The 23,146-nt window shown below is 40.3% G+C and overlaps 2 protein-coding genes across 4 annotated transcripts in view; one reads left to right on the top strand and one right to left on the bottom strand.

The window, feature by feature from the left end:
• The window catches only part of LOC149855217 (uncharacterized), a 31,406-nt gene extending 12,624 nt beyond the window's left edge, over positions 1–18,782 (bottom strand). The window contains exon 1 of the mRNA XM_090022100.1: positions 15,989–18,782. Within this exon, the coding sequence (XP_089878226.1) occupies positions 15,989–16,218 (230 nt within the window). The 5' untranslated portion in view covers positions 16,219–18,782. The remainder of the gene's footprint in view (positions 1–15,988) is intronic.
• Positions 1–23,146, top strand: part of RALGPS1 (Ral GEF with PH domain and SH3 binding motif 1) — a 228,681-nt gene that overhangs the window by 26,250 nt on the left and 179,285 nt on the right. For all 3 annotated transcript variants that reach the window (XM_090022095.1, XM_090022096.1, XM_090022097.1), the window contains 3 exons: positions 5,479–5,604; positions 11,404–11,511; positions 13,323–13,373. In XM_090022095.1, coding sequence (XP_089878221.1) covers positions 5,548–5,604; positions 11,404–11,511; positions 13,323–13,373 — 216 coding nt within the window. In that variant the 5' untranslated portion in view covers positions 5,479–5,547. The remainder of the gene's footprint in view (positions 1–5,478; positions 5,605–11,403; positions 11,512–13,322; positions 13,374–23,146) is intronic.

The following is a 23,146-nucleotide window of genomic DNA, read 5'->3' as shown; positions in this document are numbered from 1 at the left end:
TCAAACTTAGTGGCCAGAAGGACAAAATTATATAGGATAGTAATTTACAACATAGCTGCAAATGAGTTCAGGGTATGAAAACAGATGCATCATGCATATTGCATTGATTGCAGTGGAAACTGAGCAGTGTCAGCTGCTGTTCCGCTCATTTGGTGGAAAGGAGGGTCCTGTGCTTTACTTGTTTATTGAGAACTTACAGGTGAACTGAAAGGGACACTGTACAGGTACAAAGGTCTCCTTCTCTGTGGGCATGAATCACTGTGTTTGTATCAGAAGAACCACTTAATTGACTTGGTATATAGATGAGCCTGATTAAGAGAACATAAATCCTAACTATAGATTAAAATAAACTGGTCAGAACCAGTAATTTTGACAACCAATGGGTACATCTATATGTGCGCTTTACTGCAGAGTTGACTATATAGCTCTGCAGTAAAGCATTACAGTCTACACCTGCACCGGTATTTGTGCGCAGTAAATTAACTCCACCATAAGATAGTAGTACTGGGGACAAGTACTGTCATACAGAGGAGTAATTATGCACACTAAACAATGATGGGGACTGGCTGGACCATGAGGATGCTGAAGTGTAGGGGGTTGCCTGCTGCCTTATACTGCATTTTATTACCCTTGCGCCCCAGCCAGCCCTTCTGCCACCTAATGCCTAGGGGTGACTCCACTCCCCCAACCTGCTACCAACCTGGGGCTGCTTCACCCAGAACCAAAGTGTTGCGGTCCCAGATGCATGTGCAGACATTGTGCTCGGGAGCAGCTGACTCTGGCTCAAATGGTGCCAGAGTATATTTCCTCACTGTAACAGAACATGTAGATGCATCCAGTGAAAGCAAAATTTATGTAAGACCAATTTGTGTTTTATATTTAGATTTTGCACTGCCTTAACTAAATTGATTTGTAAGCAGATTTTAACTAAATTGGTGACCTTTTTAACTGTATACCAGGCCTTAGCAAAGGAACGTGTAATGTTATGGCAGTGCTTCCTTTCAGTAAGCTAGACAGCAGTGTGCTTGGCTCCAATTATGGAAACTCTTGGCAAAAACAAACTGTGACTCAGCCAATGCATCCACAAGATTTTAATTAGTAAGGTTTTATTTGGGATGTGGGTAGGTGATAAGGCCATATACCCTGCATCTTGTCTCTTGTCTAGATATTTTTATATGGTCCAGAGGGAGGGGCTGGTACAGATATGCATTTTTAGAATCTGTTGAGTGGAATGAGATGGAAAGGGTTTGGTGTATTTTTTTACAGTAAAAGTTTTTGAGGGATCTGCTTTCAGTATCTGCTCAAGCCAGAAAATGAAATACTAGGTAGGACACTAGGTAAGACACTTTTTGTCTAATTCTCTGCAATAGATATGGTCCTCCCTGTGTTCCTGGCTGTCACAGCACTGATTGTAGTGGTTTTGCCTTAGTCTGAAAAAGAGAGGATTTGTTTAAAAAGACTTTTTAGGAAAGAGAGATTCTATTTACAGGCACTTTAGTGGGTAAAAGTATAGCTGACTTGGGTGTGATCAGGATTTTTACTTCTGTTTTCTTTTGTATGTGAAGCAGTGAAGTCTGTCTACCTCTCACCAAGCCTCTGTTTTGGTTAAATATGTGCTTTTCCAGCTAGTATCTTAACTACCCCTATCTTTGGTTTGGCTTTTCCCTTTCCAAGATGCCTTGAGCAAATGAATAACAGAAACAATCAGTGGAATAGTTCAGGTATGAATTATTTTTCTAGCACTTTCCTGGTGATGGCGGTTTCATAGAAATTTATTCCAGTAAGGGCCATTAGATCATGTGGTCTTACTCCTCCGTATTTCTGTATTCTTTCCTGCTTTAGAATATCCAAGGCTAGGACTTTTAGTTGAAGTAACAGAGAGGCAATTGATGCCATTTGTATCTTGTCACAAAACTACAGACCACAATTAACTGTCTAATCCTGTAAAAGGAAAGATGCAATTTAAAACCTCTGTCTCTCTGTTTGAATCCAAGCCCCCTACCCTCTTAACTGAGACCAGCAAAACCAAATCGGTAAATAGCTGCACAAGCCGTGGCCAAGTGTCTCTCACCTGTCCCCTCATGACTGAGGCTGAGATGCTTCTGCCCCACGTGGCTGATGGAGTTGCTCCATTGGACCAAGCAGAAAAGATGTCTGTGGTGACCAGCCCTGTCGATGACCCATGGGAAGGGAAGGGACGGCTTGGAAGTTTGGTCCATAATTTCTGTGTCTTTAGTTTTCATTTTTACAGATTAGGATAACAGTGTCTACTTACTTCTCATGAAGTGCTTTGAATTAATTTTGTGAGGCGTTCAAATGTCATGGTGCTGGACAATGATGTCATGATGAGTGATGTACAGTATTTCATGCTCAGTGTAGCATTTTGGTACTGTACCATAAATTAAGGTATGGGAGACCCTAAAGGCTGAAGATAAAAAAGAAATACTGAACTAGATGCCTCATTCACTGTCCTCTGTGCAATTTGTGCAGTGACTGAGGCAGGGCCTTTCTGTGGAAAAGCTGGTATGCTTTCTTGCAGTCGTGTAACATAAATAAGGACCTACCAAACTTGCGGGGTGAGAGCAATTTCCACAGCTCGGTTGTGGCCCAAAGCTGATTTTTCTCCCTTTTTTTTTTCAGTCCTTTTGTGGCACCAGCCCCACCCCTCAGTGCTGATTGACGGGGAGCCCCTGGGAGGAAGAGGAGGAATGAGGGGGCTGCCACCATCTTGACCGCTGGCTGCCCTTTGTGCAGCCCCACCCTTCGGTGCTGATTGGCAGAGAGGGAGGTGGGGGCAGCTGCCATCTTGCCTGCTGCCCTTTGCCGCCCCACTGTCCGGTGCCTCCCCCTCCCAGGCAGGCTGCAAGGACCACTGGTGCCCCCCTTAGGAGAGACTACTTTATTTGTATTAAGTTGTTGTTTTGTTTTTGGGAGGGATGTGGGGGGTGTTGGTTGATCTTCTGGGAAATCGCAGCCAGTGCCATTTTTTACAGAGAATGCTGTTTTTCATGGTTTCCGCAAAAATTGCAAAACTGTGATTTTTAAGTAGGTTCCTAACATAAATCATCAGCACAAGGAGCAGATGAATTCCGGTATTTTTCTAACTTTGGGCACTCAGTTTTGCCAACAGAACTGTCTGCTAACATTTCTGCAAATTTATTTGTAGAATAAAAGTGTTCTTGGATCTGTAGAAACCACAGATCTGGTTTGTGCCTGTAGAAACTTGCAGTTTTAAATAGGTGATTGCAGGGCCTAAAGTGACAGTATTTTCAGTAAATGAGTGGAAAGCAAGGAGTATAAGGTGTTGTCTAAAATGTTTTAATGGAGGACCTTGGCAAAAATTCTCTTTTTGTTTTACCGCTGATGAAAGTTCCCTTTCAAGCTGTTCACTTACTGGGTGAGAATCAAGATTGCCCTGGATGCTCTGGTGACTATCTGTATAAAGCAGATTTTTTTTATTCCAGTTGAGAACAGAATTTGAATTAGCAGTTGGTTTCACTTTGTGGTGCAGGTAAACATGAAGAGTGTCATTATAAATTGTAACCTATTCATGGTGAACAGTTCATCCCTGTTTTATTGCAATACTGAATTACTGTAAATGTATTGCTGCGGTGCAGAGAGGCCCCAAATGAGATGATGGTTCTGCTGTACACGTTGGTAGTCTTTTTCTGAGGAGTACCAGAACAAGCACGTGAAGGGTGCCGAAATCTTGTTATAACATAATCTTCAGCACGTTGACTTTGTTGCATAGGTTAAAATTAGAACTGTTCACAAAGACGTTTTTCATCTATACACATTTATGATAAAACATGAAACTTCTGCATCTTCACTATTCAGCTAGACTGATAAATCTCTGATCTTATTTTTTTTTTAAATAAAATGTGGTCCCACATTTATGAATACTGAGAGAAGTATAAATTTAAATTCCATGTTTCCATGAAATCTTGCTTGTATGGTTGATTATTTTTTTTTAAAGTATCTTGTAAATCTGTTTTATATTTTTCATATAATTTATTGACTTGATACACTAATCGAGTTCTTACACAGGTGATAACATATTAAAGTATATGTTGAGCCAATTTAAATATTATGTTCTGAATAGCAGACCAAGCTTTCTGTGTTGAAAATTATCTGCTGGTTAAGCATGCTAATTAATATGGGTACCTAGTCGCAGGTCACATCTTTGCCCGCCCTTTGCTCTGGAAGTCGCGAGTGGTATGAATAGCTCTGCACTTTTGGAATAGTTTGTCAAAGCCCAGGATCGTTGGCCGTCTTGTTCTTGTTTGTGTTTTGCCAGGGATTGTAAATGTTCATTTTGCGTGAGAATCTTGCTACTCTGCCCCCATCTTTGTTGCCTGAGAGCAGGATTAAAGCAGTGTGCACTATTTGGATTACCCCTTAGATTAGTGATTCTTAACGAGGGTGCCGTGGCATCCTCAGGTTCCTTGAGATCTTTTCACGGATGCTGTGGGATGCCACACAATTTAGCACTGTTAGATTTACAAACACGATTTACAAGATAAACCAAGACATTTCAAATAGAAATCCATAGTTGTGGCCTTCCTGAGCTCGTTGCTGTAGGAAAGAAATGTTCTTTATTTTCCTGCAGGCAAAAAAAGGAGTGAAAACTAAGACCTGGCATTTTCCAAGGGGTGCCTCAAGCCACAAAAGGTTGAGAACTACTACCTTAGATCCATATGGAAACAAACTGCATCAGACCCTGACTAAATGGTGCCTCATGGTGACACCATATGTTATCAATGCTCTGTGGGGATTTTTGGGGTTTTGTGTTTTTTGCACTGCCTGCTCCTGGTGTTGATCTATGAATCTGTGAGCACCTTGGCTTCCTGGCCACTGTTGTGCTTTGCACGTGGCCTTGATTTTGATCTACCTGTTGAGGGAAGGGGCAGACCGCCTCTGGAGAGTCCTCTTCTCAAAATACATCTGTCCTTTGGAATACATCTTCCCACTGATCAGGATGCTGCAAGGACTGTCTGAGTAGGCATTAACAGAGTGCTCAGGTCGTTTAGTATAGGATGTGTATATTGGGGAACTGCCAAAGGTCTCCTGGGTTTTAAAGCTGCACCAGTCACATAATTCATGGTGAAATGATGTGTGATAAAGTAGAAGCAAGAAATATAGCTATTTTGGTCAGTTCTTACTTTGTATCTCCTTTGTTCTTGGTTTTTGTATGTTAGTCATGGGTCCTGGCAGCCCTGGAGAGACACCCTTGCATGTATACCATGTGTAAAACCTGAATCTAGACAAATGATAAAATATGACACTTATTTTCTGTATTGACTTGAGAAAATACTGAGGTAGTTTTATGATAAATTCAGAACTCCTCCTTTTTAATTTGTATTTTTTCCAACCTTCAGAAGACCTTTTTCTGTCCCATAGAGTCACCACTCCTTGCACAGGAGAATATTTAAATCTCTTTAACCGATTTTTTTTTTCATAAATGCATTTGCTTTGCAGGAGTTTTCCGTCAATCATGTTGCGTCACCAGTGGTGGCTGAGCTGAGATTCCTGCATCTTGGGGAGAGCATGTATAAAAGGGATGGCCTCATGGCCAATGTGACGGTGACCTCCGCCACTCCAGAGGTACAAGAACATGTTTATTTTCATTATTAGCTGCTACTTCAGAACAGAAGCTGTAGCTTATTTTGACTTCCATAGAAATCTTTTCTGCCAGATTCATGTCTTAGGAAGAGGATGATGGTTTGTGACAGCAACCTTAGCTTGGATGCTGTAATTCTGAACATTCACAACCCATCCAGAATTATTTTTTCCATGCTTTTCACAGTTGTTATAACATGCAGATAGATCTGAAGTGGTCTTTGTTTATTTGCTGAAGTCCTTTATTTCAACTCAGAATAAAAGCTACACAGCCCAAATAAGGGAATGCTAAGTCCCATCCAAACAGTTGGCTGGAAAAAATAGTGACTACATTTTCAGTGGAATTTGTCAGTTCATCTAAAACAATATATTGTGTAGACATGGTTTGATTTTTGATTCAGTTTTTCTAGAAGCCAAGTGGACTTGTCATGCAACTTGCAATAATTGTCCAGTTTCCTGCTAGATCATCTAGCTTGGGCTCCCAGCTCCAGTGCAGCCAGGACTTCCAGGGCAGTCTACCTAGAGCTACACACCTTGGAATTTGAGACCTTGGGCTTCTTTCCCTTTCATGGAAACTATTGAACATATGAGTTTTGTGCTGAACCAAAAGAGCAGTAAATTTCAAAACACTAGATGTGTTTTGAGCATCTGAAAATTAAAATGTAAGCTTTGAGAAATTATTCTGGTTTTAGGCCCTTTTTCTGTCAAAAACACTTTGATTTAAAAACTTTGAACCAGTTTTACAAGTTGAAAAGCAAAGCTTTTAAAACCAGCTGGTCCTTTTAGCCAACTATAAAATCTTTTAAATAGCAGTGGCTCCTTTTATATACAATTTAATCTTAATCAGAGAGGAGAAACACTTTAAGATCTTGGTCTCCATGATTCTATCCAGCTGGTTAAGGAGTGAACTGAATGGCTTCAAAGGGGCTTTTTCTTTTTAAAAAAAAATAAAATAAAAAAAAAATCCACCAAGATAAGATGCAAAAGATCACCGGGCTGAAGCCAGTGGACACTAACAAAATCCATTTTTAATACTTCCAGGAAAGAACTTTAAAAAGTATTGGTCAAAACACAATTTTATATTGCTGTTCTAAATAGTCAAAAAAAACCCTTCCCTGTAAAACGCTGTAGAATGGGAATAATCACATTGGTTTTGGATCTAATAAAACAAAATGTATACATGGCTCTAGGATTATGTCATTATTTTATTTTCTTCAGTTTGTAATCATTAAGCTAACATGTCCAGAATAATCATGAGATTCAAAATCTTAATTTTAGGGCAATTTTTAATTTATTAGAAGTTAGAAATGAATTGATTATCTTACATTTTTAAATTTAAGCTTTTCAAGGTAGATTGTGTGGTAAAACGGTGAAGCTAATGCATGTTTTTCCACATAAAGTAGAGTTCCCTGCTCTGTGCAAAATGGAACAGAACCTTAAGTGTGTCATCGCAATCACTGTATTGTAGCGCCTTGAGAATAATCATGCCCTTGCTTTAGGGAGTGAAGTGATCGGTCTCTTGCATTTCTTAAGATATAATTCTGTAAACTTGGTGACCCACTGTATCTGGTTATATTGTTTCCCTTTTGTTTTCTTGGAATGACCTCATAGTTTTGTTTTTCTTTGAAATGGCTGAAGAAAGGCAGGGTTTTTTTAGAGCTTGCTATAATTGTGAATGGCTGTCATACCCTCTGGTAATTACTTCAGCCTTTAAGAGAAACACAGCAGTGAGCTGCTCAATATTATCATGTTAAAGGCCCTACAAAATATCCAAAATTCACATGCCAGAAATCAGACTCAAGAGTTCATCCTCAAAGGAACATGCTGCAATTACATTAACTTGAATTTCATAGTAGTAATTATGCTGCTTTGTCACATTTTATAAACTGAGCTGCTTTCATTCGGGGCTATTGAATTCCTTTTCTTCTGACAGTAGGCCAGGCTCTAAAAGGTATGCGATTTCTGGCCTTTATTCAAAGATACAGTTGAGATGGAGGCTTTCCAGTGCCATTTCCTTGTCTGGATCCTCAGAAAGTTCACACATTTGGGTTATTGATACTATTAGGTTTGGAATCTTAAAGGACTATATTTTATAGTCCACCCTTCCCAAAAAAGGCTCAGGGCAACTTGCAGTAAAAAACAAACTAACTTTAAAAAGCAGATAAAATATTAAATAAGATGGGGACTTTCTTCTGTTAGCTCAGTGTCAATTATGGAGTCCAAAGTGTGTACTCTTCTGCTATCTTCAAAAAGAAAAGGCAGTAGGCAGCTTTAGAGATCTTTTGAAAGAAACCACTTTTTTTTCTACAGATGCACATCTCTTGAAGTCTTTGCATTTTCCCAATCCAAGCTAATTAAGCTTTAGAAAACACAGGCCAGATTTTTGGACTGCATCTACACTTGGAAGAAAATTGAAAGCATAATTCATCACCAGTGCAGTTACATGAATGGTAGCAACAGTAGAAACAGTTGCATACACAAGACTTGGACTTTTTTTTTAAACAAAACTTTTGCTACTGTCGGCAGATTTTTTTTTTTTTTTTTAAAGCAGAAAATCGTCCATTTTTTTTTTTCTTGGTGCAGATGAAGTTTTGTGATGATCACTCAAAGTGATGGAGACAGAGGGCAGGTAGATCACAGCTTATGGATTGTTCTTAGCAGCAGGTTGCAACTGAAGCCACGGACTTTGGTATATAGCTGTGGCCACAGCTGGAACATCTTTTCTGGCCAAGCATACGTTGGCTATTGGGAAGGTTGTGAACTCTAAAGAAATCTGCCTATGCTGGTACTTGCATGCTCCTGAAAATGTTGATGAATTCATCTCCAAAGTTCCCCCCTAAAGTAGAGAAGAATTATCCACATTTTGCAGGTGAGGAACCGCAGCACAGAGCAGCTCTTAAGCAATTTGTCCCTGGTCATCCCGGAAATGTGTAGTAGAGTAAGTGACAGAACCTAGATCCTCCTGAGTCCTGGGGCAGCGTCTTATCTGTAGAACTATACTTTTTCACTTGGTTCAGAGTAAGATATCACTGCTAATAGTGAATGAATCATGGTGCAGACTAGGGAGCTGTTGCTCTCTTCATTATCCAGCAGTGCAGTATTTGAATTGGGCAAGGAAGATGGCATCTTAATTCTTTGTCAGGATTTCAGCTAATGCACATACTCTGTAATGGTCTCTGCCTTACTTTTAAAGAGTGAAGTTTTAAGTGAAAAAAGAGAAGAATACTAAATTGGGAGTTAGACTGGATCCATTCCAACCTTACGATTCTTCCTGTGAGATTTGTGTCATTTTCAGCTGTTTGGAGGTGTTTTTACCTCTGCTTCTAGCCAAGCCAAAACTGTTCACATCCATCTGAGTGCTGTGTCATTTTGAGGATTCAATAATTTTATTATTGATTAATGTTAGCAACTTCCCTAAGGTTGCACAGGAAGTTTGTGGTAGAATTGAAATTCAGTGCAGATCTCCTGATTCCTAGTACAGTGCTATAACCACAAGACCATCCTCTAATAGTGTTGTATAACCATTTCTAAAATGACTTTTTGAATTAACTGTAGTTGCTGAATAAGATGATTATACAAGATGCCAGACAAATGCAGGGCAATAAGCATGGGTCTTCCATTTTTTTGAACATGGTGGAAATTCTAACCACAGAGTACATAGTCACTAGTCTCTGTCCTCTTTCAGTTTTGTAGAATATAATGACTGCATTTTTCAAGACCTGTAATTAATGATGCAGGATTATTTAAATGAGCTGGTTTGTTACTACCCAAAGTTGACCTCACAGTTCTGTTGTTGACCTTTTTGGTTTCCTTACTGGCTTGAATATACTATCAATTCCAGTAACTCTGTGGACAGTTTTTTTCCAGACACTGCCATCTTGGGAAGGCTGAAATAAGTAGGAATCAATAAAAAGTATATATCAGAACTTCTGGTACACGATGATATTTCCAGGTTCCTGAGGTTGGAAGAAGCCACAAAAACTTAACACATCTTTATAGGTGGAATAAAGAAGTTTATGAATCAAAATAACCCTTTGATTCAGTGTAGATTCAATGTACTCAAACATTTAGATTAATTTGAGACTGCTTTCAGCCACCAGGAGACTCTAGTCCTTGAGACTTTTCCAATACTTGGTTTCCTCTATAGAAAAATCGGATTTTGACTCTTGTGAAGTGTAGTGTTTACTGTAATCCTGTTAACACACATTGTTCTAGTAGCATTTCACCACAGTCTCCAATGAGCCTGTCTCCCATCATCTCCTGAACAGGCAGAATTTTAACAAACAAGATTCTTGGCAATGTACTTGACAAACACAAAAAAATAGTCCATATCCCAAAGAGCTTATTAGCGATTCTTCTCAACCATCCAGTCTGCCACTGTGCAACACATGCAGAAATGAAAATGGCAAGTGACCAAAATGGAACATTTCAGTTTTTCTGTCTGTCATAATTAGGAAATGCCAATGTGGGTAAACTATAAAACAGGTCTAGTCTAGTGACATAGGGTATACATGGAGGACTACTGTGTTTCAAGCTGAAAGATATAGATGGGACTTGAGTCTGCAGTGTTAGAAACCTTAATGCTATTATTATGTCTGCCTAAAATGACCTTTTAAACCTGCTCTTGTCATTCAAGGAAAGTGGAGCAAATATTTGATTGCCTTCTAAGGTAGTAGAGTGGGGCGATGCCCTATAACAGCATTTGTGAAAGGCACAAAAATATAAATACCAGTCATTGAAAGATGAGGTCAAAACTTCTGGTTTTCCAGCTCATCCAAATGACCCTTCTCTAGACAACTGAAATATGGAATTTTATACTTGTGAACATGTACCATCTAAAATAAAAAATTAATAGAATGGGACCATTACTTTTTTTGTGTAAGCTTATTGCTAGTGATGAATTGCAGGAAGGAACAAGCTCACTAGGTGGAGTAGACAGAACTGTTGCAGAGCTTTGAAATCAAGAATGTGAAGATTAAATGCTGATGTAGTGGGTGACAGTGTAGGCATTCAGAAATCGGTTCATCTGTCAAGCATTGTAGGCTAGGCATTGGCATTGTAGCCCAAGCATTGAGCTGAGAGGTGAATGACAGATGATCAGGACATAAATAAGTACTGGGGTTGCATTTAGGTTGGGACAAGTTTTGGATTGTCAATAGGCTATTACTCGTGTAAAATTTAGTTTTTGGTTTCTTTGGGATGGTTTAGAGAGGGCTGATCCAGCCTCAGGCAAGGGCTTGGACTAGATGTGACCTCTGGAGGTCCTTTCCAGCCCTACTTCTCTATGACTCTAAAGCAGCAGCAATGTTTGGACATGACACTTCTCCCCTTTTTCCCGCATTTCTAGGTTTCCAAGTTAAAGGTGTCCCATTGATTGTGAACTCAGAAGTCCCAGATGATTTCTCTTTATTTGACATGGTTTTTGCCTAATTTGCTAATTTTAAATTTTTTTATGGTAAAAACTTTATGCAACTTGCATTCTATTACAAAAAAGGTGTCCTAGTCTCTCCCCCCCTGCATTTTAGAACTAAATGCCAGTACTGATTAGCCTTCATTTAATACAAGTACAGAAAAAATATGCAGCTGATATTCATGAGCCACATTAGACTAAATATGTTCAAGGAACAGAATTTCAGTAAAACGCGACAGTTCTTTATGAAGTCTATCTGCCGGACAGTTCTTATAAAAGTTATTTTTATGCATTGGTATAATTCTCTTTTTGTTTTCATCGACATCTATACTTTTTCCAGATAACCCTCCTATATATTTTTTTTCTTTTTGAAGGGTAGTAGCAGCTCTGACTCTCTGGAGGGACGGAGCTCGGACTATGCCAATAAAAGCTATGATGCAGTTGTATTTGATGTATTGAAAGTAACTCCTGAGGAGTTTGCTGTAAGTAAAAATGTTATTTCTGAATTTATTCTTGTGGAATATTTGAGACTAGCAGGGTATAAAAATAGCATAAAACATTTCTTTTTTTCTGTCTTAGAATAAGACCTTTTAAGCAAGTCAACTTTCAGCACTCTGAGGCAAGTTTCTGACCATATACATTTTGAGCCAAAAGCTTCAACATTGAAGTATTCATCACTGAGCTGATTCAGCATTTGGGGATTTTGAGGTTTAAGAGAAACTACAAAGTTGTTTGGATTTCCTCCAAAATTTTATACTGGTTTTTAAGATGCTGATGAATGTCCACAGTCTTTTAGGATATGACAGTCGGTGAGGCAGACACAGCCGTCCTGACTAGCCTTTTCTTACGTGAACATCTACCAGCACTGTTTTTCACTTTCCTACAGAAGCAGTTATTTCTCAAAAACAAGGGATGAAGACTTGCTAGGCAAAGGGCATCAGGTCATATACCCTCACTGTCAGTTCTTTGTACCAGACTGAAAGCAAAAGTTCTGTGCTAGTAAGGGCCCAATATGGCTCTTGTATTGTTTGGCTGCTTGCTTCAGATTTAAACTGCGTATTTAACGATGTCTGCCAGAAAACATGAAGGTGAAAGAGCGAGGGGTAGTGAAATGGACTCCAAATTTGCATAATTGTTCCAAGCCCCGTGAACAGTGTGGCAGGACAGCGTTAATTAATGTCACCATTTTTTCCATGCTAGCAAAACTCCATCTGTTTTGGTAATTTCAGTAGAAGAATATTCTGATGGTCACAAGTCTTCTCACCCAGATGTCTTAAAAATATTACAAGGTTTCTTCCTTCTGCCTTACCACCAAATGAGATGTCATCCACAACTATGAATAAAAGTTCAACAACAAAAGTGGAAAGGGCCTCTGTGGGATTTGCAAAGATGCCTAAAGCAAATCCCATTTATTAAATGCAACTTTTTTTAAAGCATGGGGCAGGAAAACTTTTAAAACTAAAACATAAAACCTCTTAGCTTGAAGCATTCTCTGATGCCCTCTTATGCTCTGCTCATACTGCTTTACTCGAATACTGTGATCTACAGGACTGGTGGCAACTGAAATATCTCTGCTGGTTCTGATCCCAGCAGAGAACTAGATAATTATATCTTTACTGTAATTAATAATAGCCAGTAAGTTACAGATAACTTTTTCACTACATTGACTTCAAGCATGTACTATTCCCTTTGTTAAGTATTTCAAGTAACTTGAATTAATATAATTCAACTGAGAAAGCTATCAAAGCAAGCCCAGAGGGTCTGGTCTGATTGTTGGCAGTACTGTGTGAAATAAACCCATGGCATTGTAAGTCAATGGAGGCTAGAATTGCTGTGTTACAGTTAGATTCCCAGGGAAATGGAGTGCAACCAAGTAAAGGTCATTTCCTAAAGTTGAGCAATTTCTTTTAAAAGCATAAAATGTAAAGTAGCATGAGAGAGGAAATTTCTCGTACTGGTGAGTTCTTGCCAGTAGAGAAAATAGGCATTGGCCTTGGATAATGGCCATTACAAGATGCAAATGAACCCTTTGTGGGCAAAACTTCTCAGTAAGAAGCATTGCAGAGAGCAGTAACCTGCTGACACTGGGGCTGACCAGCTGTTGGTTTTCAGGGAAGGACAGAATATCACCAAAAAACTTCTCTGATTATGCAGTGAATCTGCTCATGGGGAAAGTGTTGGCCAAATGCATGAGTTGGACCTTCTGGAAGGCTGCACCCACCAGTAACAAGCAGATGGAAAAATGTAATAGTTTTCTTTTTACCCTAAATGATTTTTAATCTTACTGTTGCAGAGCCAGATTACATTAATGGATATGCCAGTATTTAAAGCTATACAGCCAGAGGTATGTTTTCTTAATCTAACTGTTAATGTATGTGGTGTGTTGGGGTATAATGGACTGATCAGATAGATAATTTGTTGCCTTCAAATGTGAATGAAGACATTAATCTTGTGAATGTACATAAACACTTGAACAATAGTTCTTGGGCCTGCACATTCTTGATGCCTCTTAACATAACCAGAATAGACCAGGGAGGTAGATGACACTTACATTCAAAGTCTTTCACTTCAGTTTCTTAAGCTCATGCTTAAAGACACCCACACACATGAGCAGAGCTTAGCTTCTTTTCATGATGCATTCCAAATCTCGTTCTGGAAGATCAGACAAGCATGCTGACTTTCCTGCACAGCTGTTAGCTTTTCTGTTGAAGGCTTTGGCAGTCTAGGGAAACCTGGTAGACCCTGCCCTTGAGGACCCTTGAAAAAACAAGGTTTTGTTACGAGGTTCTCATGGTAAATTAGAGTTCAGTTCCTCTGAAAACTCTAGACATGGTACTGGTAAGAAATGTCTGCTGAAGTGCAAGCCACTCATGCTGAATTCATGTGACATTTGTTTGACATTCACTCTGTCTGGTGGATCTCTCTGCAGACAGGAGAGGGTCTGTTCTGGTTCTGTTGATACAACTTTTTTCTCTTGTATCTGCTATTTAGTTATCAGCAGTGTGCTGTGATGATAGGACCTAGAAAAATGATGTTAAGTCAGGCACTCATTCTACTCTGTGCACACAGAGGCATAGCTAGCAAGTATGGTAAAGCCCCACTGGGAGATTGTGTTGGGAGGGTGAGGATTAATCTCACCTGCCCCAGGAAGTTCCCCATTGCCACTGGCATGGAGCCACTGCCATTGCTATTATACTTGAGGTGCAGAGCTGGTGCAGTACCATGAAATAGAAGTATTTTTTACAGAAGTTAGGCTTGGGAGAAAGATCTTGCAACATCTCTGTAGGAAATCTCCCTTCTTTTGACTTTCTGCGAGTTTCATTGGCAAGGAAGACAAACCCAGTTGACATGTAGGCAACAAGGAGCCAGTCCAACAGCTTGGAGAGCTCCATGCAGCTGGTAAGTCTGTTGTGGTGGCAAGGGAGGGAAGGGACAGATCAATGCCTCTCCCCACCAGTGAGGGAGGGAGTGGGACTGCGGCAAGCACTGCCTGAGCAGGGCAGGCACAGGACAGAGCTGTGCGCCGGGGGTGGGGGTGGCAGCTCCTGCTGCTCTGTGCAACCTGGGAGGGCGGGGGTGAGGCATGTGCCCCCAGATCTGCACTAGTGGGATGGGTTGCAATTGCAGGCTGGGGCCAGGACTGCGCCAGGCTCTTCCTGGCATGGGGTGGGGGGCAGGGTTTGGGCCAGGGTTGCACTTGGAGTGGGCAGCAGTGGCTCTGGGAGGGAGCTACCAGGTGGCTATGGTAACCTTCCTCCCAGCACTGCCACTGCCACCCACCCTGAACACAGCCCAATGCAGCTCCGGTCCAGCCTGCCCCACTCCATGTAGATCCAGGGGTGTGCAGCCCCCCATCCCCTCCTGGGGTGCACACAGCAGCAGGAGCTGTGCGGCCCCTCCTCCCCAGTGCCACCCAGATGATCCATGGCTCTGTCCCCCGCTCTGCCACAGATGGGCAGCGCCAGCCCCTGCCCCACTCCTCCCTCACCACAGGGACCTTGATCTGCCCCCCCATCTCTTCCCTCCCCTCATCCCCTTCCACCACAACAGACTTACCAGCTGCACACGGTTGTCCATGCTGTATTGGAAGTTGGATCGGCTTCAGCTAATGTGCCTCCTTAAAAATCAGATACTGGTATCCACCCCAAAAATCTGTATCAGTGCACCCCTAGAAGTTTGTGCATTAATAGTTGGCAAATGTTGACCTTCTTTAAATACATTTTAATTGCTTAATATGCTGGGATACCTATGCACCTACTAATCAAAACTTCCTTTTGAGTTTCTAAAAATTACATAATAATTTTCTAATATAATAGTATATTCCATTTGGTAATTTGATGTTATACCTTTTTCCAACAGACAGAGGTAACTGACCCCTGAGCTAAGTGTTTGGATAGCCCAAGCACAGGTGGTGGCGATGCACCAAAAAAATATGCACGTTATTTTTGGAAGGCAGAACATGGAGAAAAAGATATTTCCAGAGTCATGGCCGACAGTATGACATGGAGTTAGTGCTCCTGGGATCATAGAGTGTCCAGAAAGTGTGGCTCCCAGTGGACAGTATGGTGAGGTAGCAGGAACTCCCCAGTATGGCAGACTGTCTCCTGGGATGCCACACTTCCTGGACACTGGGAGGACTCTTACAATGGCAGTAGCAAGACTGTTACTTCTTTGCTTTAAATAGTACTTTGTATAAGTACCTGTAAATAAGGCATATGATGTGGAAAAAGCACCTTTTCAGGATACTGCCAGCAGCTCACTTTCTGCTACATGCACAAGCATATAATACTTAGCCAATAGCTACATCTGAAAGAGAGTCAACACAGGACTGTGCTTCTTCAGCTTTCTAAACCAAACACAAGTGGCAAGCAACTCTCTTGACAGCCACATGGCATGAACAGTATTTCGAGGCATGCATCTTTGAGCAAAGAAAATAGCTTACTTGCTTAATACACTCACCCCAATTTGGGATGCGTAGGAGGGATGTTTTTGGCAGGACTAGATGCATGTTGTATGTGAGAAAACATGGCATAGATTGGAGACTTTAAGATGATCAGCATCCTGAAGCTGAAAACACCTATGAGCACTAGGAAAGACTGCAAAGAAAGAGTTAAGAATCTGAATAACAATTTGATGGGGCATAAGCAAACTTCACTAAGTGTCCAAAAATCCCAATTCTGTAATTGCATAGGAAAGCTTGATTGGCTAAAAGAACATCCTAGTTAGGAAAGGTAATAAAAGGGGCAATACATGAAAATGTATAACAAGTGGAAAATGAGGGAGATTTGATAACAGTGACTATAAATCAGCAGTCATTAAATTCAGGTAAATGTTAAAAGAAGTGTGAAGATGTAAAATCTACATCTAGTAAAGTTAAACCCACCATGGTCAAATAGTTATGTTGAAAACATTTTAAAATTAACTAAAGAGCATTCTGAGCATTGATGTTGCTATTTAACAGTATTGGGATACTGGTGGAGTCCCAGACATTAGTCTTTTTCCAGTTGTAAAACAAACCAGTTAGATTAACGTTGATCCCAGATAAAATCATGTAAAGACAAAAGCAGGATACAGTTAGTAACCATTACTGAATAAAGGATGGCATGTAGTGCCAGTAAAGCAAGGTTACTGGAAAATAGGATCTTTGGAGTCTTGATTAGCATTCCTGATGAGTTCTTCAGTTTGCTTGGCACAGGTAACTGGCTAGAAGGAAGGCTCAGTTAAAGCATCGGAATAAGCACTGCCTGACTTTCTGGTTAAAAAACGAGAGAGGTCCTGCAGTTCGTAGCCTAATACCTTTCACTTTCTCAAACAACGATTGTTGTTAACAAAGTTTGCAGATGACTGGAAAGTTAATACACTGGCAAATAAGGATGGTCACTTCTAGTGAGCTGCCTGGTTTGCACTACAAACTATGCTTCCTTGAATACCATGCATTTTAATACAGCTAAATACTAGATCATACATCAAGGAACCAAGAAGATAGGTTATGCTTAAGCGGGGGCACTGTATTCTGGAAAGAGGTCACTTGAAAAAGAATTTCAGGTTATGGTAGATAAGCAGCTGAACATGAACTTTGGCATGGTTGAGAAAGCGAGTGTAATCACTGGAGCCATAGAACTAGGTAGGTGTTACTGCTGCATACAGAATTAATGAGACCATTACTGGAATATTTCCAGTTCTGGACTCCACACTTCAAAAATATGACGACAGATTGGAAAGTATACAACAGAAAACCATGCGAATGACTTAAGTCCTGGAAGTCTTGACAGCAAAATATTGAAGAAATGCAGTCTATTTAGCTTAAAGAAAAGTTTGAGGTGATTTTGTTCATGATCTGTAAGTATTTATAGAGGGAAAGGAGAAAATGAGAACTCACAACTGCAGAGAATTATTTTTAAAGAAATCCCTTTTATCACTTTTTAGAAAATAGAAAAGATTGTGTTAGCTGTCCTTTTTGAGGGTAACAGAAAAAGCAAATTCAAATGTTCCAGAGATGCTGTTGGAGACTGATCCCTTTTTTGAAAGAAAAAACTAAATGAGCATGCATAGAAGGGTAGAGAAAAGAACAGCACATACAGAAAATGCACCTTCTGATTCTATGAATTCCATTAATTGCTTATAGCTCATTGATCTGCCTAAACTTTTGAAGCCCTTAGATTTTGCATGACTTCAAGGGTATTTACTAACACCTCCATCACATACCTATACATCTGTGAGTCTGTAAATGGTAGATGTTTTTCCTTTTTCAGTTTCATAGTGGCTTACTCTGCGTCAGGTTATGGAGTGTGAAAGTGGTATGACCTGAGAGAGGAAATATTATTAAAAGTGGCTAATAGGGTGTATTTTAGCAATATTATTTGGATATACACTTAATTGAGTGAGAATTATTTAAATGGTCTGTTTTGCCACTTATGTCTATATACTGTCAGCTGATTAGGACCTCATTCACAAGTGTAATACTCATTGAGTTTTAAATTTGTGTGACAGATGACAGAAAATGGAAATGTGGTTTGACTTTTTTTTTTTTTTTAAAAACAAAAATGGTTTGATTCAGTCCTGTTTTGGAAGCCAAAATAGCTTCTGAAAACACTGAACTTCTAGGAAGTCATGTAGACGATGAGTAAAGGTTTGGCAGGGTGAAAGGAAAATGGACGTTTGCAAACATCACACTATAGCTGCCCTGTTCCCTGCTGATTATAATAAGTGACTAATTTTATCAAGACTTGGCCCATTAATGCAGGCACAGCTTGGCAATATAATTGCTCTCAGCTGTGTTTAACTTAAAAAGTATATGAAATTAATACATTAGATTCTTGGTCCCATTAGGGCTGTAACAGATAACTTTGCTAAGGGTGAGAATTGACTACACACTGTTATAATATCACTCTGGCTTGTATAGTCTTTGGAGAAGACTTGTAGTTTGGTGTTTAAACAATCTATCTGTATTTTCCCCCAATTCCCCTGGTACTGTTTTAAATGTGTGCTGAAAAAAATCATCTTTCTAATATGCTAAGACTGTCTTTGCCATTAATGTCAAAAGCAACTTTCTCTGTTCGAAAGTGTCAGCATTGCACATGTTGTAATAACATCTAGATGTCTGGGACTAGGCATAGCACCTATAAATGTTCTTGAGAGTTTTGTGTTTTTAATTTCAAGTTTTTAAAAATAAGAACATATTCATAACTCTCAGATTTCTGCATATGCAAATTGTCCTGTTTTGTTGTTATGGGCAGGATGGAAATACGTTATAGTAAATATGTAAAGGGAAAAATTGAGATTAATTATTAAAACTATTTAGTTGGTCTAATAAAAGATATCACATTTACCCAAAGAACCTTGTCTGTGTATGTCCTTAGACCATCCCTGGGTGCAATGCATGTGCAGCCAACAGGCCCTGCCTGCACCCTGGGGACATGCTCTGTTGCCCAGTATCGAAGTAGGCAGGCACTCCTGTATCGGACACATCCCAGTTTACTGACATAGCTCCATCTGGAGCTCGCTGCACTCTTCTGTTCTGGAGGCAGTGGTTATGGATGACTAAGAATGCTTCCCCTTCAGACATGGCCTGAGCAAATGAATAAAACACTGCTACAGCTGCTGATGGAATAGGCAGGAACAGCCAAGGATCCAATAGCATTCATTAACTCACGTCCAAAGATAATCCTAGCATCTAACCAAGCAGTTGATGTTGGACAGTGTTCTTCAGAGAGCTCTAAAACCAAACTGGGTCCAGTAACTCCAGAGGAAAGTGTTTAAACGCATTCTCTGTCCAAGTAGAAGCAAAGATGAGCCATGGCCCAGGAATGTGATGGGCTTACTTGAAACAGTAACAGGCTTCCCCTCTTCATGTCAAACCTCACAACAGAGATGAGAGCTAATTTGTTCAGACTCAAGTACCTGTGTCAGCAGTCGGTTGTTTGGCTGTTATTCTCTGTTAATACTTATAGATAGTTTAACAAAAATTAATGACTGTGTGAGGATGGCTTTCAACTAAACAAACCTTCCCTTCTTCTGGGAGATTTGCAGACTTGTTTCGCACATTTAAAAAGTCACTGGTTGCTAGCCATTACCATGCTTGCTTTGTATTCTCAGAGTGGGAAGGGCAGTGGAGTCTTGTGACTACTGTGTGTGCTGTTAGCAAATGAGGCTGTTAGGTATGTTTAATGATGACAACTGCATTGTGCTTGTCACTAGAAAAAATAATGACAATCTTTTCTTAGCAGTAAGTCTGCAGGAAAGCAATATATTGCAGTTTAATAATTGAGCAGGAATTTGAGCTGTGTTTTTTTTTTTGTTTTTTTTTTTAAAGATTTCCAAAAGTAAGTTAGAGATCCTGGATTTAAAAAAAAAATCAGCCTGAAGTGATTGCATTACAGCGGAATTTAAATTTTCTGTATATGAATTTATGTAATAGAAAGGTCGACTTCTTTTTTTTATATTATTTAATTTACTGGTGCTAGCAGACGCTTCTGATTAAAAATAAATAAATTTATATGTAATTTTCAAAGCACTGGCTGTCAAGCTAAGTCCATGAAGAAGCTTAAGATCTAGAAAATGTAAACATCAGACACCAGATCACCAGTTCATAAATGCATATGGATTTTTTTTTTAGTTGCATAAAGGCAGAATTTTGTTTCAAATTCTAATTAGAAACAACAAGATGGCTATATGCATTAAACTCTGAAAATGTATTAAGAGACAGAAATAACAAATGGCACTGTAAATAAAGCTTCCCAATTTTAAACTTTCATCTGTTTCTGGATGTGTCAGAAGTACTTCAAAGTTTCAATCTTCATACAGTGAAAGTGAATGAGACCAAGCTAACCCAACAGTTGCACTTTGTGCATGACAGGTGGTGTGATTGTGGAATTGGAGACTAGTGCCCAGCTGTGCCCTTTCCACTGGCCAGCACAAGGGGAGCCTGGGATCAGGATCCCAGGAGATGGAAGGCTGCATGCCTGCAACTCAGCATGCCCTGGTGCAGTCCTGACAATTAGCTAATTCTCAGAGTCAGCCTTGGGATTGCGCTTCGGCCAGTTCAGGGCCCCCAGGGCTGGGACCATCAGTCAGCTCATAGTCAGCCCTGGCCCTGGGGAGCCCCAGACATGCCACATATTCACTTATGGTGCCATGCAAACCAGCCATAAAAATGTTCTATGTTGTATGTGGAACACTTTTATGGTTAGTTTACCATTTCAGGGCACCTGAAATTGGGTGCACATGTAGCACCCCTGCCAATTAGGCTGCGATCAATGCCTTAATTAAGGCATAAATGTAATGTGTAAAGAGGCCCTATGTATTGCCATGAAATAGGGTTTTCTCTTGAATCAGGGCCTAGATTTGCTGCTGTGACTTTTTTCTCTCTGACTGGTGCCTGTGACCACTTATGAATCTGAAATGGAAACAGTACTTTCTGGACATGCCAACACCAAGTGTTGTCTTACTGCCAGAGTTCTTTCCTGCTTACGCAAGGGGAGTTGTTGGGCTCTTCAGAGCTCAGCAGGGATCTGGGCTTTCTACTCACCATGGGAAAACATGGATTTTTTTCTCCTTTTAAAGCAGAAGCAGAAAAATGTGGGAACTGTGGGTTTCCCTGTACAGGCTGGCAGAGTTCCAGCCTGTAGCGGACCACTTGGGCTGGGGGGAGCAGGCACAGGGGAAACCACATGTGTGGCAGGCAGGCAGCGGTGGTGGAGATTAGCTCCCTGCAGGTATGTCTGAGGGGTGGGGCACAGGCAATTTCAAAATATATAGATATTTAGAATTTATTTTATTATAATGATTGAGGCACTGCTAGGCTTTCAAATTGCTTTAAAATTGTAAATACATCAATAAAACATTGGGTTCAGTTGATACCTATTGATAGTGACGTTTCATTTTAATTGCAGAGAAATGTAGATTTTGAGGTTTTAATCAGATAATTTGGGATTTTTTTATCAGAGAATTTTCAATTTTAAACAGAGAAAACCAGGATCTGTGCATCATTTCTCACGTACACAGGAAGTTGCAGTACAGTGTATTGCCACAAGAGAATGAGAGGGTGTCTCATGATGCTCTAATGTAATTTTTGTGCATGCACATACCCCCCTGCTTACTAGGCTCATGTTGTCACCCAGCTTAATCTTTAGAAGGATAATTGGGGTGGCGGGTCTTTCTCTTTCTGATTTTAATTAGTTATTTTTTGAGAAATTGGTTTTAGCACTTTAGCAAAATAAAATCCCAAGTTTTAAATATTTGAACATCCTTTAAAGGTGATGCCTGCTGTCTTTTTTTTCCACTTGCTCATTAAGCTATAATTTAAAACGTGTTTGCATAGTACTGTGGTAACAGCGTGGAAAGAAACTATATGGCCACATTTCATTGCATTTGCACAGAGATGTAGACTTTTACGTTGGTTTCATATGGCCATATATGAGCCATATTGTTGCTGAGGGTAAAAGTTCTGTTCAAAGTACACAGTATTCCTATTTTACATTCTAACTTTTTTCCTTTGTACTCTCACTAAGATGCGTTTATATTTATGTCTTTACCTCGGCAGCTCTCAGCCTTTTCAGACTCAAGGCACTTCTTATGAGACTTGAAGCAGCCCTCAGAAAATATCAGCTCTTGGCTTTCATTTGTTTTTTTGACTATGGAAAAATAACAGCAGTTTGTCTGTTGCAAAGAACTTGGACCATGACTGGTCAGAATATTTTTAATACAGTTGATTCCTGTTTGAAATCTCTGGGTTTAATTTGTGAATCATGTTTGCCCACCTAACAATGTTAACATTGCATGGCAGTTGCCCCTGAGATCCTTTCAACCACCCCAAGGTGCTGCTGGTACCCAGCTGAGAATCACTGCTTTAACATGGCAAAAAAATCATCTTTATCTTTGAGCGTATGGAAATGGAGTGTGATTTAGCTATGTAGCAAAAAAAACAAACAAACAACTTGGTAAATAAATGCTACCTCATGTGTGCTTAAAATCTGCTCTTCAGTTAAAAGCTCAAACTTGGTCTAAGTTAAACCCATTCAAATTAATTTGTGTATAGGGTTTTCCTTCGTTAGTGGCCAACAGTTTCTCTTTACCTGTAATTTTTCCCCATGTTCTGTTAAAGGCAACTTTTGCTGTCTCCCACAGCAGAACTTTTTTCTATGTGATCGTATAAATTCCAACTCTTAAACCAGACATCTGCCAGTCACGTGGAGAATGTGTATGCCTTCACAGGTGTGAATTAGCAGCAGCAGCAGAAGCCTTACATGTTGGAGGCTTCTGTCACAGAGGGTGAAATAGAGACTTGGAAGTGTTTTCCGTGCTGTTCACCAGTAACATAACTAGGGCATTGACTTAGGAGGGGCACCAGACTTGTCCCTCCATAGGTGACTTGCAGGGGGTGAACGTGCCCCCCCCCCCCAACGGCCAACACTGATGCTGTCAGTAGGGCTGGTGCCCCCGACAGGGCTGCTGCTGTCAGTGGCTTTTGTGGGTGCCCCCCCAGATTCAGGCGACACCAGTCACTCATGCATCCCCCCACTCCCTTGGAGTCCACACCCTAGCAGCATGAGCAGTCCCACAGTTGCTCCTCCAGTGGCAGTCAGTACATAGTGGTTGTGCTGCTGCTGCTGTTGCTTT

The sequence above is a fragment of the Crocodylus siamensis genome, chromosome 11 (assembly GCF_052110815.1).
Source record: "Crocodylus siamensis isolate JL-2025a chromosome 11, ASM5211081v1, whole genome shotgun sequence".
NCBI lineage: Eukaryota > Metazoa > Chordata > Crocodylia > Crocodylidae > Crocodylus > Crocodylus siamensis.
This window is presented reverse-complemented; position numbering and strand designations above follow the sequence as displayed.